Below are 20,057 nucleotides of genomic sequence, written 5' to 3'. Positions count from 1 at the left end.
CAGACATGAGTACGTGTCAGGCTACTACACAGTGATTGCCTACTTTCTATCCAAACTTGTTGCTGATCTGATCCCCATGAGAACAATATCGCCGCTTATCTTCGGGTCTGTCACGTACTGGATGGTCGGTAAGTTTAATAACAGGTTTAAAAGCGATGTACTTAAGGGGGTAATGTGCCTTAATTTTGACATATTTCAATGGCATAATTTTGAGACTATAAGAAAATGGACATTCGTTTGCTATGCATATTATTATAACACAAGGTAAGTACATTTGAAAAATATCGTTTATAATCATTTGGTTGCCATGGTAACCAACGGGGGGGGCCATAGTAACAAAAAACAATAACAAGCTTAACTCAAAAACCAATTAAGCTACGAGCACCAAACTTGCAAAATATGTTCTAATGTTAATTGCGCACAAAACTATGTTTTTGTATTTAATTTTGGTTGCCATGGCAACTTAGCAACAGCCAATCAAATTATTTTTAGCAATATCTCCATTTTGCCTAAATAATATAAAAAACGCTCTCATGGTTTTGTAGGTGTGATGTTTGGTGATGGAGTTATGCTTGTTCCCGCGGGGCCACATGCACCAAAACACTAATTGGAGATATTGCCTTCCAAAGTTTACAATTCAAAATAGCCAAAAGGTTAACACTTTTGAGAAACTATGTGAAGTATATACGACTGGAAATACATAACAAGTGAACATGCACAGTCAGCTTTTCTGTATAAACACATTCAATGCATTATGGGAAATTTTATTAAACTTTATTCATTTTGAAAGGGACAAATAACGATAAAACAACATGCAAAGTTAGCAATAAAATGCTAACCAAACGCAATAAATCGGTTGTCAAAAACAAGAGTGGCCTTCGCAAAAATTGAATTTCAATGCCTTATAGGCCACATATTCCAAGTTTTATGAGTTTATTTTATAGAAGAAGACTTAACCTATCCAAAACCAACAAAAACAAAAAATGGAAAAAAAAAATATTTTTTTTAAATATTTGAGCACATTACCCCCTTAAGGCGTTACCGTATCTGAATGTCTTTTTTTTGCTGAATGCAACTACCACTTTTGCTGCTTCACGAAACACATTGGAACCTGCGGTGTAGGTGGCTAGGAGTTATTAGATCAGTGTTACGTAACCAATCCGTACTTTCAGGGTTGAAAGCTGATGTCGGAGCGTTCTTCATCTTCGTGTTATTCCTCATCCTGATTGGCTACGGAGCAACTTCAATCGCACTTTTCTTTTCTGCCACCTTTGAAAGCTTTGCTGTGGCCAGCATCTTCATCTCTCTCTCATTTGTTTTTTCAATCGTACGTATTGTTATTTGAACAAGGATTATTTTTTGCATGCAGTGGTATTCACACAGATGATATAACATGTGTTTAGAGGGTAAGTTGCGGAATCGTGTCAAACCCTCAAGTAGGGTACTTTTTAAAGCATGACAGCATGAAAACTCAAAACGCAATGGATTAAAAATGATTGATTGAATCTTTATCCTCAGACTGGGAAAGCTTCTTGCAGAGCTTAACCTGGCAGTTTCGCATACTTGTAGAGGCTTTGAATTACTGACGCAGGCCCGGTCGCGAATTTTTTTTCCACGAGCTTTCTGTCTCATTGATTCTAGTCACTCTAAAAGTAAGATTTTCCGAAAGTGTTTTGAGAGATTGGTTGATTCAGATTGCGAAATAACTATTTACCAATGAAATTCTGCAATGATAATAAAATACAAGCTTTCCCTAACCCTACTTTTTTCGAAAAGCTCTTGTGCACCGCAAAAACTAATTTTAAGAAAAAAAAAAGTTTGACTTCGACGGGCGTCGAACCCTCGTTCTCATGAACACTATGCAGAGGATGAAACCACTAAACCAACCGTGCCAATGAGAAACTGTTGCATTCACACGGTTTTAATACAAACTTTTACCAAAATATGTAAAAAGTGCTTGATAATGTACTTGATAAGGGCAACGCGTGTATGGCCGAAAACGTTTGTAGCTTATATATAGTTTATGTTCAATTTTAATAGATTATGTTAAATGCCGTGTGGTTGCTTGGTTGTAATGTATATGTTTGTGGTTGAAAAAATATGTAAATGAGACAGAAAGTACGTGGGAAAAAAATTTCGCGGCCCGGTCACCGAGATTAACAGAGTGAAATTTCCGATTGTTGAAGGGTTGTTGCCGGAGAATTATTCCATTCACTAGGTGCCACTGAATGTAGAACAGTCCTTAACGTGCGTTGCTCAAGCGCACACCCCGAGAGTCGAATCAGCGCCGCATAATCTTAAGCTTCTTTGTTCCAGAAGTCACGCGCTAACCAACTGAGCTGTCGGGGCGACGAAATAGCACGTGAGATATCACAACCCAAGATGTCTTCTATTTCCAGCATTATTTTGCCTCAATTTCAAACCAGTTTTGTGTATTTTATTGGATTTTGTATTGTAGTTGTTTGCCGGCCTTCTTCTTAACATCGACACAGTCCTACCATGGCTTGCATGGATCAAGTATCTCAGCATTGCTCAATATGGGTTTTCGGTGAGTTGTTGACAATATATTTTATGATAAGCGTTTTAAATAGTTGAAATTCTGAAGAACTTGGCTGTTTCCACATACTTTCATTTTAACAGTCAGTGACTAAGGATTTCGTTATTAATTGTAACGATTGCCTTCTTCTACCAACAACCATCCTCCTGCTTGTGATGCGTTTCATAACTTTCAGGGATTGAGCGTGAATGAGTTCCGATATTCCACATTCGTGGCTTGCAACACTACCACCACTTCATCTGCGAGCTTTTTAGGCCAAGCAGTCAGTTATGCCAACAACTTACAAATCATCGACAATCAAACTTGGTAAGCATGTTGTGTCAAGATATTTTGGTGTTACAGGGATTAATGTTTTTGATCAGGTGCTTTGTGAAAGTGTTCCCCATTTAGTACTTTCAGATTGTTGAGCAGATTCTTAAAATTATTGACAACTTTTAACGACTGCATCCTTCAACACCGCGGCATGCCGTATATTCACAGTGTGTAGTTTTTGGTTTGGCAAAGATTAGATAAGTCAATCTAACAAAAAAAAAATAACTATGCACATTGCACGCACTGGACATGAGAGCAATCGTGCGACTGACTTACATCTTTCTAACGTTCAGCTACGTAGTAACCGGTGAAGGATTCGTGTACGAGCGACTTGGCATCGGTGATGGCGTCACTGTCACTGACTGGGAGCTGTGGGTGAATGTGCTCGCATTATCGGTCATCACTGTCGGCATGTTCACGTTGACCTACATCCAACTGATGAGAACGAAAACGACGACGTAAATTTGCTTACAAGCCGACCACCAACGAACGTTCTCGAACTGCTTGAGCAGACGTAATTGTTTGCAACAACATAAATACTTGATTTTTTGACATTTGCATTTGTTTCTTATATCGCAGTTTAGATATTGAAAGTTCATTTCTGATTGACAGTGCTTTATGTCGTCAAAGCATCAGTTTTTTCACTTTGTTGTACGCAATTCTTTTCACTGTAAGAATCCATTACAATTGCCAATTCATTGAACATTTTGTTTTAGTTGCAGACCACACGATGCAATTAAGTTCTAAATGCAAATGCCTAATGATTTCATGTGCAAATGGCCTGTGCTACTTTTATCAATTCCAAGAGCAATTTCCTTTTCACTGTTCAACAAACCAACGGAAAATGATTACATCATTTATTGAACGTCTTTTATTTCTCACGATCAATACGAAAGGCGTGCAGCAAGCGGCACCAAAAACCACGACAATAAATTATGACAATTTCGGACACACTTGCTAACTCTTGCAGCTAAAACCACATCTTCACTGCAGATTGTTAATTTCGTTTTAAGTGAGGAAACTGTTTTGTTTATTATACAGACTGGAGTTGAAAACAAAAAAATTAAAGACAGTTTATGGGATGCTGTGCGTTAAAGGAGATGCAGAAAATTGTGCATGTGTTTAAAACAGTGTCCTGGACAATGTTGAATATTTTACACGACATTTTACTTATTTAGAAATAACACAGTAGAATTTGTCTCAATTCGTCAAGTTGACATCGTTAGTTGACAGCCCGGGTCGTTGTTTCTCAACCTCTTCGTATCTCCACGAAACCTTTTTTTCGGCTAATTCGTCTTTTACCGATTCAATTCATACGTTCAAGAGGTACGGCGTGGCACGAAACAGCATTTTTAGATGCAAACTGCAGTATGTAGTTTCTCTTACAATGGATCACTTTTTCAAATACGGTATTAATAGCGGGTTAAACAGGTTACACGGAAATTATTCTCCAGCAAAGAATAAAGTGTTGGGTGCCGTTGTAGAGACGGTGCTTTTGAGATCTAATGTTCAATAAGTGCGAACTTAAACGCGGTAGGTATTTAAAGTACTGGAATTAAAAAATATAAGCGAAAAAATAGCTTCTCAAGTAGAGTTGTATTCCAAGATTAGTATGAAAATGACTGTTCCAACAATCACCTTGAGCGTATGCCTTCGCAAAAAAAGTCAATCTCAAAATTGAAGATTACGAGCCGTTGGAGTTTTCACCTATTTGCAGAATTAGAAAAAAATTCTGTATTTACCACGACTACAATATAGAGCACAAGCGAATAGTTGAAATAACGGGAAATGCGTAGACTTTGAACACTTCCGAAAAAGAAAATGAGATAGACGCAAAGAGATAGGTCATTGTGATGACTTCGAAAAAGTTGTTTTTAAACAGTTCCTACCACGACTGCGTACATTCTGTATCGTTGACAGTGGCTTTTCGTAGCTAAATTTGTTGAAATAAAAAAGTGCAACAAGGTAAAACATTGATATATCAACAAAATATAAAACGTGAATTCATGGGACAATAACTTTGGTTGCTACAGGCTGCACACAGCACTAATAGCAACGCTATTGATATTTACAAGGAGGCACGAAGTAAAAATATATCTCGTTCTGGTCACTAACTGCTGTTATCGATTACAATTTTTTTAAGGATTTTAAATTCTGATCGATGCTAAGTTAATAGCAGAAAAATCTCCAGTTTATCGTCTGGGTGGCGAAATCGTTTTCCCACAAACGTTTTGCATACCGTCGTAATTAAAGCCACTGTCGATTACGGCGAGGTAACCGGCATTGGCTTATACGGTACCTACTGTCCATAACAAAAACTCGTAAACGGTGCTTTACAAATATAATTGAGCACCAAGCAGAACAAGACTATTTAAAACTGCATAGCCTTCATTTCTTCCAAGAAAGTGTTAAACCATGGCAGTCTTAGCACTGGAGCTTTCTGGTTGGGAGCACCAACTCAGGGCGGTTTAGTTGAGTGTCTTACGTTGACTTTCATGTCAATTTTCAAGACGCCTATGGTAGCCCAAGCGATGTTCATGGACGTGTCGGTTTGGTTCCGCTCAGAGCATTGTTTTTTTTTTGGCAAAATACGCATTCAAAAAGAACATGTTAAAGCTGTAATGTTTGGAAATTCTTCACACCAACAATTAACATTATTTGTAACTGGCCCCAATTTTAGAGAGCGCTTTACCTTAATTCAGTATGATAAGCCATTAAGAATTGGAACTAAGTTATATGCATGTAGAGTTGCAGACTATATTTTGAGAATTAAATTGTAATCTCAAACCAAACAGAAGTGGTATTCTTTAATGATGAAATGATTTCAAATCGTCGTGTTCTATTTAACATTTTAGTTACAGTTCCGCGATATGCAGAAAGTTTGTGGAAAAAAAATCGGGTCCGGGTGGAACAGCAAAGTAACGTTTACAAAATATCGTTTTTTGTTCTGTCTCAGACAGAAAAATTTATCATAGTTACATTGAGTCACCTTCTGTGTAAAAATAACGGATTTTGCTGTCTAAGGTATTACCGTATACGATTTGTTGACGGAAATCTTGTATAAAGTAGCGAAAGATAATGGGATGGTGGCAATATGAACACAACACCAAGGTTCTGCGAGAACGTGTGCTCAGCTGTGTGCAGCACGTAAAGATTGGAGACAAACGGATGATTATGTTTCCAACAGGATATCAAACATAACTTAATAGGGCTGACAGTGGAGACGTCGAAATCAAGACAGAGATCCTTCCAATATCTTGCAGTCACCCAGCTTACATTTACAGATAAATTCATATCTTGAAATTAAAATGCAACTTCAACGCTACGTAGCATAACTTAATAGGCGAACTGTAATAATTTCGCCCCTCAAAAACTTTGTAAAACCGATATTATGCCACAATCCATTATAGTTTAGTCAGGGCGTTATCCGTAACAGACTGATAAACGTTCAATGAACCATCAAGAATCTGAGGTGTGTACGTCATCACCTTGACCAACAAGCTGTCGATGTAATCTTCTAATTCCCTGAAAAAAAAAGACCTTGCTTTACAAAGCTGTAAGAAATGTTGATTGTTGAAAACGATGGTAGCTGCGAAACTTCTGGTAATAAGATATTTTTATCGAAGTTTTTCTTTATCTTAGGACAGAGTAATAATTAAAATTCATAAACAGCCACCCCCAGATAGAGCCGGCATGCTTGAATAGTTACGTAAGCTGACGATCTATGCGCAAGTTTGTAAAAACATATCTCATCAAAAATATTCCGAGACAGCTAACAAATACAATCGGCGAATTAGCATCAAAAAATTTCTCAATACGATGATGAACGCCTTGAAAAGTGACAAAACTTCGACAGACAATATGTTCAACTGCTGCAAAGCCAACATACAGAAACACTGAAACAGCTTTACTTGAGCTAATGCTTTAATAGAATTGATTTCGTTAATGCTTTTGATAAGGTGAGAAAGGAAAGAACGCCAACCGCATTAAGTTCATCGAGTCGAATAGTCGCTGTGCCTCGCCAGACTTACCCTGATTCTATGAAATGAGACGTAAAACAGGAAGAGTCGATTATGCGATTTGGTGCCTTAAGGTGCGCTCAAGAATGACCAAGTCTGCAACTTGTTTCTTCACGTGGTATTCGGCCACCGCGGCAGAAAACTTCAGGAATCCCTTAATCAAGTAAACTTCGATCACCAGTTACCGCATTATCTTTTCAGATAATGAGTTTTGTGTAAGTGCTCTGATTGGTCGTCGAACCAGCGACTATTCGAACGTCGGCCAGACGAGTTCATGATTCGGTCATCCTGTGCTGTTGATACGTACAGATTGTGCATGTGCAATCTCATGCTTGGAAGCAATACTTTCTTACCTTGTATCTAACACATCTTGCTGTACAAACATACAGTAGGCTTCATAACGCATTAACGCCATATCCACCGTCAAACTGGGTGTTTACACGATGACGTGTTTGTGACGATGCTAGAGCACACAACGTCACTTTTCCTATGAGAACTTTATTTTAATGAAGCATTCCTTCTTGGGCCACGCGTGTTTTCTTGTACAGCTGCAAGAACTCAACTGTCGGCAGCAGTGGCCGAGTGGTTAGCGCGTTGGGCTCGCAGTCGAGAGCCTGCATGTTCGACTCCAGCCACCCGCACTTGCTGTTGTTTCTCTGGGCAAGAAACTTTACGATAATTGCCTCTACCCAGTGATCGATTTCGAGTAATAGGTAGTACCAAATTTAAGTCATAAGTAGAGTAGACAACCGGAAACAGACATTGCCGTCGGCTGCAGCGTGGGTCAGGTGTACGTCGGAAGACGTAGCCTACACCGATGCATAGCGCTCAAGTCCGCTTTCCCGCAATGCAGGTTAAAGATATGAAAAACAAACAAACTTGGCCCTACAAATGTTCTGTCAACGCGTGCTTTGGTGACATCCACCATAACAGACATTTCAAACAATACAATTCTGAAAGAGCATTGTTTCTTTTTTTATCTAATAGTGGATTTATACAAGAATAAATAAAGTAAACAATATCACACCAAATCAGAAGAATCGGTTTATTTAAATACAGAGCTTTCGCCACACAAGTGTGGCTTCATCAGTATAAACTTATTCAAATAGAAGTTTATACTGATGAAGCCACACTTGTGTGGCAAAAGCTCTGTATTTAAATAAACCGATTCTTCTGATTTGGTGTGATATTGTTTACTTTATTTAAAATGTTTTGTCACACCGTGCATCCCAGTGGATCATCAGTTGAATTATAGGAAAATTTGATGAAAAGTTTAGGAACGAAGTTTTGTTTTGGAATTATACAAGAATGTTTGAAAGAAAATAGTTTGTTTTTAGGTCAAAATTTGCATAACGTAATAACCAAAAGGGCAATATACACTTAGAGCATGGGTTCTTAAACTTTTTTGGGCTTACAAACAGCCATTGTTACAGAACAATAAACTAAACAACCATAAGAGCTGGAAAAAAAAGTTAAAACTACAGTAGATTACATTTCCTTTTCCAGTCAATAATCGTGACACAAGGTAAGGTGTGTTTAATACTGTTTAATGTTTATGTTACCTCCATTTCTGTTTACCACTTTTACAATAGAGTAGCAAAGTAGCGCAAAGGCCTACCACCTTTGCGCCACCCTTGGAGAATCTTCATGAACCCCAAGAGGGGCGCCCCCGAGTTAAAAAACCACTGGCTTAGAAAATAAGACGTATGCTTTGGGCGAATAATAAATACTTCCTAAGAAAGAAGCAGCAAATGGAGTATACTAAGAAGCAGCAGAACAGTCCCTTTAGCCTTAACAATCACCCAGATTGTAATGTAGACGTTGAATCAATGTAAAAAAGCACATATTTTTACTAGCTGGATAGGGTTTTGAAACTAAACGAGAAAAAATATGTGTAGTGCTGTATAAAATGATGTCAGTCTATTTTAATAAGTGATGCAACCGTACTGCAAATTGGCGCGCTTTGATATATGCTATGACGAGTATGACATGCAACATACTAAACTTCCTTTTGCGTTCGCAAAACTGTGCGTCATAACTGATCATGTGATCAAACAGAATAGTGTCTGCGTTTATTAATCGTTCACTGAGGCCACTTACAAGAAAAGCATTCTTTTGTCGAACTTTCCGCTCACAGTCAATGACAACCATGAACGCAACTCATCGAACAGCAGTACGACTACGCAAAAGCTAACCAGTGGCAGAATAGGGTAATGATATGAAAGTTTAAAGTTGTATTTCTCAGCAGTCCAGTGTAGCAAGAATTGACAGCGATAGACACGTGTTCCGCTGGACTCATCAGTATCACACCACTAATTCATGCCACATAGTTCTCAACCGCTGCTTTTGTCAGTCAATTGAATCCTTACCTTTGGAAAGAAACAACTAAACTAACTGTCGCAAAGGATATGCACTGTTGAGAAGGAGCGATCTTCCTAGCGTCAGCACTACCTGACTACTCACTATAGAACAGCGAGCATTGTTTCGCTAACCATACCGGTGTAGCCTCCACACAACAGCCTCAACAGTTTAAAGTTGGGCAGAAACAAAGTACAGTATTTTAAGACAATGAATCATGATTAAAGGACAGTGATGAGGTCCATACCTTATGTAACCATCCTTGTTGTTGATGATGTTTTGTTGGTTACTTGCCAATTGTACAAGTTCGGCATGGGTCATCGCTTGGAATGACGTGTTGGTGTCTTCGTGTATGGTGGAGACCTGTGTAGAATCACACAAACGTTTGTAAATATATTCCCGACAACCGGTGAAGGTATGTATTTACTTAGTAACTAAGATACAGCAAAACTAAAGCGACAACAACAGAGATGGAAAAGAGCTACATCTCGCAAATACTTCACAGAATCGAAACACTCGACATGATAATTTGGAGACATCCCACCTCCACGGTTAAGGTTAACTATCTAACGGAATGAGAGACCACGTGGAAATAATTCACATGTCACATGACATAATTCTACATGGGTGCTCACTGCTCACTCGAAAATACATGTACTCACTCAGCCAGCAAACCAGTCACTTTTTTTTACATTTAGACGTTTACAAACGTTGAGTCACTGTAAAAAATGACTACTTTACTGGTTGGGTCTGCTACTATTCGGTGAGTCCGATTCGGTGAGTTCCTAACTTCTAACCCCTAACCCTAAAACGGCAATGATAATTAGGCTACGGTACCCGATAATTTAAAAAAGAAATTGAAAAAATCCCCCGTTAAGGGATCGGACTCACCGAAACGGGCCATTCCGTTACTGGTTGGGTATGAAAATGGATTATCATAATCAGAAGCTAAGTGAGCCTAGTCTTTTAAAGTGACAAAAGTACCTTGCGTAGTTCTTTCACGTCAAGCCGGTAATAATTCTTTGGTTTATAGATCGGCGAAATCGAGCTCTGCTGGTTCACGTCCAAATCGGCCATACTGTGTCTTCTAGAACCATTCGACGTTTTCTTGTTTCTGTCATGAGCAATATATGTTTGCACAAAGATTTAAATTGAAACCCATGGGTAGACAAGTGATGCACTGTAGCTGGAACGCATCACGCTTTTCAGTAAATGTTTTATGATATTTACTATCTACTAAAAGCTTAGGCAGACATGTTACACGAGTCAGTGTTTCAACACTACTTTTCTATCTCAATGCAGAAATGCCCTAAACAAAAAAAAGTCTCACAGCAACAATTTGGAGGGTGACTTCTTTTTCTTTGCTGACACATCCTCCATGGATGAACTCCGGATCTTAGTTTCAGAGGAAGCAGACAAGTCATCGCTCCCTAATCCTTTTGTGCCTGGAGATTAGATAAAACTGTTTATCACAACCCTTCAAACATTAGCTTCGCGTTATATTTGCTTCAGAAAAAATTGTGTGGGATTTTAGATCAGGGCATGGCTGGAACTTGGAAATAGAAATTTTAAATGTTTCATACCTTTTAAAATCTTCTATTCAATATGCTATACCTACTACGTGCTGTAAGCTTCAAAAATGGCTGTAACGATAACTGTTTAAAGCTTGTTGTTGAAAGATAATTACGCTAAGTTAAACCAACAAACTCTTTAATAGGAGAAAAAGAATGTATCGCTCAATATTAAAAAAAAACGACAAAAATTCTGACTAAACGGTCTCAGGCTTATGCTCAACAGTGTGGATTTGAGCAACTGTGAAAGATTCCTCCTACTCTGTTGTAGACTTATAAATTCCATTCTGGAATATTCCTTCCAAAGTAGACTACGCTCTTGCCGTAACTAGCAAAAATACTGTACAACTAGTTGCCGAGATCTCATCATTTTGTCCTTGAAATGTGTCAGCCATATAGTTTCAATAGTTGTAAACCTTGCTGTGGCTTCATTCTATCACCAGCATACACTGACTCTAACATCAGTTATTTTTTTAAAGCAGCAAGCGCAAGAAAGCAGCATGCAAATAATTATCATCACGAATTGGAATGAGAATGAAACGTTGAAAAAATGTGGATGTGAATGAATAGTCTTCAAGCGATGAAGGGCGCACTGCAACCATTGGTGATAAAGAAATATAAAAAAACGTAAAGGCAACAATAAAAAAAAGATGATACAATACTATTAAAATAAGATTTTAATAGTCATTTTAACATACAGTAATATACCAAATCAGTCCCCTTACTATAAATCAGTCCACAAAATGCTAAGAATTAGAAATTTAACACATTCACTGAAAAGAATAGAAGTTTCTCTTGTACAAAAGATTTGACGCCACAACAACACTAAGGTATTTTTAAGCAAAGATTTCTGTTGTCAACACTAACTTCTACCTGGCACGTATAGATGAGAGCCGTTGATGCAGACAGCACTTTTCGTAGTGTCATCTTTCCGTAACTGCCCCATCATGGTTACCAATTGGGAGTCGGGCATGGAGCGGTTGCGAGTGTGTTGCTTAATGAAGCGTTTTACTAGCTTACCACCACCACCTTTAATCAGTAATAAAGTTAAGCAGCATGCACACTAGGGCGTACCATTTTTCAAAAAGTTTTTAGAAATTTGTGTGGCTATGTATTACGGGTTTCCACTTCTGTTAAAAAGTATTTTGGTAGAGTTTTAGAATTTTCCCGCCAAAACTGTGGTTCTGCCGCCATTTTGAAAAAATGGCGGCCAGATAACATATTATGAAAATCTACAGCCTTGAACTAGCGTAATGTGATCATATAATATGTCGATTACGGGGTTTTTGGGGTCGCAGAACACGAATTTGGAGTCAAAAATGCTCTACGGCAACAAATTTGTAAAGTAAATTTTGACATATAGATGTGACCACACTGTTTTGGACTGCAGATTTACAAAAAAAGAGCATCTTATTGTCATTTTAACCTTGAAATGCATGTATGCATAAACTTTTCTAGTCGGTGTGATTATATCAATCTGCATGAGGGGAAAATTAGCATGTACTTTCTCGTGTACTTTCACATCCGATGAAAACCTACTAACTAGTCTACAGTAGCCTGTAGCCTACTTAGTTACTAACCTACCTATTCACTAACTAATGGACGGCAGACCAAAAGGTTCGAAAAACCGAAGTGAACTGTCCCAACTGGGTAAATGCTGTACTTCTACACGACGAAGATCATCATTAGCTACATTGACTCGAAGAGTATAGCTAGTGATCGTACGCAAGTTACAAGATTCAGATCCGTTATGCCACTGAATGAGACGGCTGGTGAAGCATACCGGTCATTGGCACAAAGACCAAAAAGAAAGTACTTCCTCATTGGGAACACTAGCAAAGACTAGGTGTTTCTAAGCTTCCTAAAAGCTCTGACGTTCTTGCTAGGCTGTTGTTCCTCAGAGACGAAAGTCACAGACCGATCAACCAATCCATCGTGATAGCAAGGGAGGAAATTCGCCAGGCATGGAAACATCATTTTAGCGTGGATTTGGCAAGCAAAACGAGAAACAGTCTGAACAGAGAAAGAATCGTGTAAGGTTATTGTTAAAAATTCGGATATAGACCGACATCTGAAGAATTTGTATGAAACTTGGTATCAACTACTGTAGAACTTGATTCCAGGCGGGAGAGGAATAATAGTGATTCATTTAAAAAACGTTTCCATGATATGGAAGAAAATCTCAAGGATCCTCTGGATATTTGTAAGACTACTTGGTCAATTCTCATGCATTCTGGTATCATTGACTGGGAGACAGATCTGGAACATCTGAAAAATCAGCTCCAGCGAGATCAAGTAGGTTGCGCATTAGGCAGAGATGCTCTGTAGAAAAGACGGGACAGCTAAAGAAAAACGACACAGCGCAGCTTGTGAAAGGAAACAGAAAGACGATGTTGCTGACAATCTGAAAACAGTAAAGTTGGACTTAAGTACAGATGAAGAAACAGAAAGTGACAGTGACAACAGGAAAACTCCTGAAAAGAAGAGAAAGAAAATGGATATTATGTCGCCTACAGCTTTAACATCTGGTCGACTTGGATTCAGCAATTATAGGCAAAGAACAATGTTCGTGGCTGCTGCAGTTCAAGCGTCCGGCATACAAGTCGAAGATACTAATATCTCAGTCACAACAGCTCATAGACTGGCTAATAAGACTAGGTCCTCTCATTCCCAAAATGTCAGAAATGAGTTCCAGGCCTCTGATTTGGCAATAATTCACTGGGACTGTAACATTCTGAAAATGAGAGGAAATGTTTCATCAAAACAGTGCTGTGTATATGTGTCTGGCGTTAGTTTTGATGATGAAGGTAATGCAGAAATAAAGCAGCTGCTGGGGGTGCCTGAGCTACCAGACGGCACCGGATCATTTCAGGAACAGGCCGTAATAAAGTTGGTGGAAGACTGGAGAGTGAAAGGTGCCGGTGTTTGATACGACTGCCGCCAATTCAGGGAAGTGGCAAGGTGCTTGTACATTGCTGGAGGCAGCAATTGGGAAAGCAATTCGGAACTTACTGATAAAGAGTGGCAACAAATACCAGTATCAGAATGGAAAAAATTCAGTAATTAGGCTATAAGAAACTAAACAAATTTGTTTTGAACGTAAGGGTGGTCAACGGTGGTCAAGGGTGGTCAACTATTGCGGAACGCGGGGTTGTGCTAATCACTGATTTTATGGACAAGTGTTCTGACAAGAGCCACCGGCAAGCTATCTTTCTTGTCGTGCAAAGGCACAGAGAACAGTTCTCAGATTACAAAAAAGCTACCTTAGCCAAACTCAATTGTTAAAGAAATGCATGAAGAATTCAGTGAAATGAGTGTTTGCATAACTGTGGTAGGCTGTTGCGTTGATGAAATACTGGGAAGTGAAATCAATCAAGACTGAAGAAACCGGGATGGATCATGTTTGAGAGTGATTAACTCAATTTGTTTGTAAATGAATCGTGTTGTTATTTCAAAAGTTTGACAATATTTAAAGATTATTCATTCTGGGATGAGGTATTCTTGGTCAGGTTGTGTCCATGTCTGTAGAATTTCACCATAAATTTCAAGTGATAAAATTTCACTTTCCAAAATTGTTCTCGTAGAGTATTTTTGACTCCAAATTCGTGTTCTGTGACCCCAAAAACCCCGTAATCGACATATCATATGATCACATTACGCCAGTTTAAGGCTGTAGATTTTCATGATATCTTACATGGCCGCCACTTTTTCAAAATGGCGGCAGAACCACAGTTTTGGCGGGAAAATTCTGAAACTCTACCAAAATACTTTTTAACAGAAGCGGAAACCCGTAATACATAGCCGCACTAATTTCTAAAAACTTTTTGCAAAATGGTACACCCTAATGCACACCAAGCATTCTAACCAATATGATTCTTCAATTCATACTTGGCAGGATGAAGTTGAAAGTCAACGACAACGTTGTTATAGCGTATGGGTGACTTTAAGCTTTGTTTACGTGATGTTAAGCAAACAGGCTGAATTCGTTCAATCGTTCATTGTATGATGATACTCTCTAAATCAGATATTGCGAGCGTCGTTCGCAGCTCAATTTTACGCTTTTCCAACGTCACAAAATTAATAAACAAAACGTCCGAGATAACTCCATTCAAGAGAGATAAGCCCGAGAGAAAAGATTAGGAGAAAATTAAAGATTATTATGAGTCCACGTATGAACCCTGTTGATATTGACGCAACTGGAATGAACCGATATGGGAAAAAGTAAAAAAAAATGCTTTCGCAGTGTTTTGGTAAACAGTGAAGATATTGCTGACTTGATTTCAGTAAAAATGTACTTCTTTGCTTAACGGAAGCGGGGAATTCCTAAAGCGTGTGGTTTCAGCTTTGTAGCTTGCTTAGGTAAAAGACAGTTTGAAAATGGTTAAATTTTTTCAAATCATGATAAATCGAATCTTATCTCACTCAATAAGTCAAGAATAGCAAATGAATAGATATGTTCTTGCAGTAACTCAGTATGCAAGTGCCACATGACAGAACCATCATTGTAACTACGTGGAAAAGTGTGTAAATGATATGAAGCAAGCAAAACAACTTGAAGATTAATGAAAATAAAACTTTCAAAATTCAACCATTATATCACTGATTGGCAATGGCAAAACACAAACAAGTATATACATCATGAAACACAGCTGACAGTAAAACCAAGATATAGGACAGCATGATACATTAGTACTGTGAAAAAAAAAATTCTTAGCTACGATGAAGCATACAAAGAAAAGTGCTATGTGCGTTTTTTCAATCAATTTTTCATGTTTACTCATGTTAGCTAGTTACATTTTACGATGTTTACTGAATCTAAATGTGGTAAATGCACAGCACAGTGACTGAAGCTGTATATAAATTCCCTACGACACTCAACAATACCTCGAGTCTAAATTATACGTCTTAGTGTCTTCTTCAAAAACAAAAAACTGGTGATTGATCCTTTTTTTCTGTTAAACACATGCACAATACTCTTATCATAATATTGTGGTTTTAACAGTCACAGCAACCGTGTTTTATAAGAAATCAGAAAAATATTAGTCTCTTAAATAACCGCCCTGTTGTAGAGCACCATGCAAAACAGTGTGGCAAACAAAACAGCCGGCCATGCAACAACGTGGATGTTGTTGGAAAAGCGCTACAAGCATCTTCATAATGACCACACCAGACGATCAAAGTTTCGATAAAATCTTGCAAGTTTAAGCCTGGATAAAAATAGATGAAATACCAACCCAGACAGCAAAATCCGCCATTTTTACCTGTATTTTACCGGAATGGCCCGTTTCGGTGAGTCCGATTCGGTGAGTCCGATTCGGTGAGTCCGATCCCTTAACGGGGGATTTTTTTAATTTTTTTTTTAAATTATCGGGTACCGTAGCCTAATTATCATTGCCGTTTTAGGGTTAAGGGTTAAGGTTAGGGGTTAGAAGTTAGGAACTCACCGAATCAGACTCACCGAATAGTAGCAGACCCGTATTTTACAATGTAAAAATGACGGATTTTGCTGTATAGAAAGCGAGAAACTACGTCGACACTATCATGGCATAGCCTGCAAAACTAAACTATTAACACTGAGAAACAACATGCAGAGAGTAAGATAAGCACCTCCACCAGAGTTGGAACGAGAAAGAGAAGTTGTATCTAACTTCTTTTCGGGACTGTTGAGAACTTCAACGCTCAGAGCTTTGTTGGTTGGAAGATTACTATTGGATTGTAATAACCTAAAATAAAATTTTACTACTTTCTGTTAAATCTGCTTAGTCAAAATATTTCCCATGCAGAATATACAGTTAATTAGCACTTTGGAACCACTAATTGGTATATGCATTATGCAAGTACAATAGTACAATGTACATGGTCAAAAACATGAACTGAATGCGTTGATTACACAAATCAAAGACAATCTGAAAATGATTAAGCAAGCTGAAGACAAGGGAATCAAAAAAATCTCTAACCTTGCTAGAACTAAATCAGTTTGATATACACTATATACAGTATATTCTCAAGCCAAAACAAACTTGAAAAAGTAATTCCATTTCCAAGTAATATGAAGGGAAATATCAAATAGAACATTTCAAGCAACTGATTTTTTACGTTGGTGGGCATAAGATAGAACACCGAGATTTGATTAACTCTCCAGGCAACTGATGACCAGTGTCATTGGGCGGGCAGCGATACGTGGAACATCTATCAGGCACAATGTAACCATTTACAACCTACATATTATGCTATTACATATACACTATACAGTACATTACATATGCTTCAAAATATTGTTTAGTGATCTTTGAAAACATGGTAGTAATCTCACTATTGCCATAAAATAACAACATATTATATTATATATATACACAAGAACCTACCTTGCTGAACCTCTTGCTGAGTGTAGTATAGTAGGAGAACCGCTTGTTGAACTTGGACGAAAGCTTCTTTCCAAAGAATTACTTTGGGATAAAACAACTGTTGGCATGGCTAAGTTTTCAAATGAGCTTCCTATGCATAGAAATGTAAACATGCAAGCATGAAGGAACACTCATGGATCTTAACCACACAAGCTTGATCGACTTCGACAAATGCGTACACTTGATGCACCTCATGAACAAAAGTGAACGAAAATGTGAAGTTTCGTCGATCACATGATTTCAAATATGACAATCTAATGTAATTCTGTAAACACAAGCTCGTAACACTTTCTCGCCTAAAAAATGATGAACCAACACTCAATTAATACCAGTGTCCAACAAATTGTTCGTAAGCAATTGTTCGTAAAACAATTGTTCGTAAAATTAATTCTTCGTAAAACAATTCTTCCTAAAGCATTTGTTCGTGCATGCAGTAAAAATTTGATGTATACGAAGAAATGCTTTACGAAGAATTGTTTTACGGATTTCATTTTACGAAAAACAGTTTACGAACAATTGCTTATAACCATAGATACCTATTTCAATATATACGGTATTATACCTCTTCCCATTCCAGAAGCTTGATATCTGTCTCCTTCGGAAACACCAAGGCCAGAATCTTCATCTTCAGAGCGACGTCGCAACTTCCCTTTAATGCTGCTAGTGAAAGCTTTTAAGGGTCTTGGGCTGGATTTTCTTTCGGGAAGAATACTTTCTCTTGAAAAAGTGTACAATGTACATTTGTTAAATAGAATAAATCAAAAATGATATTATGAAACATAGAAGCACATCTTGGGAGCAATAAATTTCACAAATTTTGCATGGTAATAATCAATAATCATATTAATAACTGAATATATAAGTAAGTGTATTCCTGCACTTACCTATGTTGACTTGTGAACCTAAAAGCAAGTTCAACTTCACCCCTCTCCTTCTTACTATCTTTCTTCTTACCAGAAAGACTATACCACCTATTAACGTAAAGTAAAACAAATTAAGTACCAGTAATTAAGTACGGTATTTACAAGTAACAAATCAAGTATATATAACATATATTTACAGATTAACATAGTTTGGCAGCAATCGTTACTTTGGTCAAAAAATCTACAGGCATGATGCTTCATGGTATTCAGGCTACTGTCTTTTTATCAAAAAAGGTATTTTCCATATTCTAACTTAGATTGCACAATCGCACTTGTTCAATAAATGCACTGCTGGAGTGCTGGTGTTTCAGTTTTCATTTTAATAAATGCAGTACTTGTTCGTGTTTTGGCATGACAGACCAGCACATGCTAAATCTTCATGAAAATTAATTGCCTCTATATCAAGAATAGGGGGAATCACGCAGCGGATATGGTACTCGCTATCCAATCATGCAATCCTGGCTTGCCTCCCGGCTTCAGCTGGTTGTTGAAAAACACCGCTCACCACCACCCAGAGTGTAATATATTGGGTGGGCATAGTTACTGAAAGAAAAGTGGTCAAGAGAAAGGAACTGGCCTCTCTACACTCGTTAGTGCCAAAGGTTTGGTACAATGAGAACCTTATCTTCTCATCCCTCGATGCTTGGATCAAGTATGGGACTCACTTTTACCTTTATATCAAGAATGCACAAAGTTTAAGCTCTTAAAGAGTCAGACAAAAAAATGCCACTTTGAGCTATGTAGTTTGTAAAACCTTCTCTTTGCAATTTTCAGGACCTGTACCACCAGTCAACTCCACAAGGTTTAATGCTCGGTTTGCCTAACCTCAAATGTCAATGCTTGGTATCTGTTTTAAGAAACGCATACAAAAACAATCTTTTGCAAAGTTGTTTCACACATAGTTTAGACTTATTGTAATTTTTATCCTGTATTTAACTTAAATGAAGTAGTATAAGCAACTCAAATCGGAATGGCCCGTTTCGGTGAGTCCGATCCCTTAACGGGGGATTTTTTTAAATTATCGGGTACCGTAGCCTAATTATCATTGCCGTTTTAGGGTTTGGGGTTAGGATTAGGGGTTAGAGGTTAGGAACTCACCGAATCGGACTCACCGAATAGTAGCAGACCCACTCAAATTGTAAACTACCTGCTTCTTTCTTTGTTGTCACTAGAATTTAAAGCTGACAGTGGAACATGGAGTTGTCCCAAAAATTCATCATGCTCTAATCCAAGTTTTCCATGTCGTTTATGGTACAAACAAATTATTACTATTACTTTACTGTTAAACACTCCCCCTGTAAAAAAATATTACAAGGGTTGATACTTTGAAACAATATATAATACTGTTAAAACTTTTTAAACGTATGCATATCACAAAAGGTCACTGATTTTTTTTAGTAGTTGAGAATAACAAGAATTAACAACATTAAGCATACCGGTATGTGTTTGGTCTCATCAGTATCACACCACAAAATCCTTGATCAATCACTACTCTATTACCTAGTTAATTACGTGAGTTTTGTTATAAAAGCAATCAACCAATGAAATAAAGTTTAAAGAGGATAGGAAAATGCAGTGAGTTCCTTGTACTCATGAGTGCTCAAATCTTTGTGTTTGTAGCTAGACAGAAATCCATCATTCCACTTTCATGTTGCTAATTTTGTTACAAACTTGGCATTTTACATGTCAGATAAAGAAGTTACTGTACAATGCTATGAAATCCACTCACCTTGTGGCAATGAAAATGTGCATTCTGTGTGCCATTTAGGAGCAAGGGACTTCTCTGATCCAGTGACATACTTTTCTTTTGAAAATTCAATTGTAGCATAAGCATCATTAACACCACTTTTTGCCTTTATTAACAAGTTTCTGGCTTGCCGAACGGTAACAACAACATGTGTGGGACTAAACAT

General features: G+C 37.8%; 2 protein-coding genes across 6 annotated transcripts in view; one reads left to right on the top strand and one right to left on the bottom strand.

The window, feature by feature from the left end:
- LOC145778595 (broad substrate specificity ATP-binding cassette transporter ABCG2-like) overlaps positions 1-3,905 on the top strand; it is a 22,927-nt gene extending 19,022 nt beyond the window's left edge. For all 4 annotated transcript variants that reach the window (XM_082590115.1, XM_082590117.1, XM_082590116.1 and 1 more), the window contains 5 exons: positions 4-128; positions 1,173-1,327; positions 2,459-2,548; positions 2,733-2,863; positions 3,163-3,905. In XM_082590115.1, coding sequence (XP_082446241.1) covers positions 4-128; positions 1,173-1,327; positions 2,459-2,548; positions 2,733-2,863; positions 3,163-3,331 — 670 coding nt within the window. In that variant the 3' untranslated portion in view covers positions 3,332-3,905. The remainder of the gene's footprint in view (positions 1-3; positions 129-1,172; positions 1,328-2,458; positions 2,549-2,732; positions 2,864-3,162) is intronic.
- Positions 3,701-20,057, bottom strand: LOC145778597 (rab11 family-interacting protein 2-like). Of its 2 annotated transcripts, XM_082590119.1 has the most exons (11): positions 19,874-20,057; positions 19,292-19,439; positions 18,106-18,192; positions 17,784-17,938; positions 17,183-17,312; positions 16,425-16,540; positions 11,691-11,846; positions 10,577-10,691; positions 10,231-10,360; positions 9,494-9,609; positions 3,701-6,394 (listed from the first exon to the last, which is right to left on the bottom strand). In XM_082590119.1, exons 1-11 carry the CDS (start codon positions 20,055-20,057, stop codon positions 6,274-6,276), a joined length of 1,458 nt encoding a protein of 485 aa, XP_082446245.1. In that variant the 3' UTR covers positions 3,701-6,273. The 2 variants fall into 2 exon arrangements, with proteins under 2 accessions (XP_082446245.1, XP_082446247.1); XM_082590121.1 differs by lacking the exon at positions 11,691-11,846.

The sequence above is a fragment of the Aplidium turbinatum genome, chromosome 10, assembly GCF_918807975.1.
Source record: "Aplidium turbinatum chromosome 10, kaAplTurb1.1, whole genome shotgun sequence".
NCBI lineage: Eukaryota > Metazoa > Chordata > Ascidiacea > Aplousobranchia > Polyclinidae > Aplidium > Aplidium turbinatum.
This window is presented reverse-complemented; position numbering and strand designations above follow the sequence as displayed.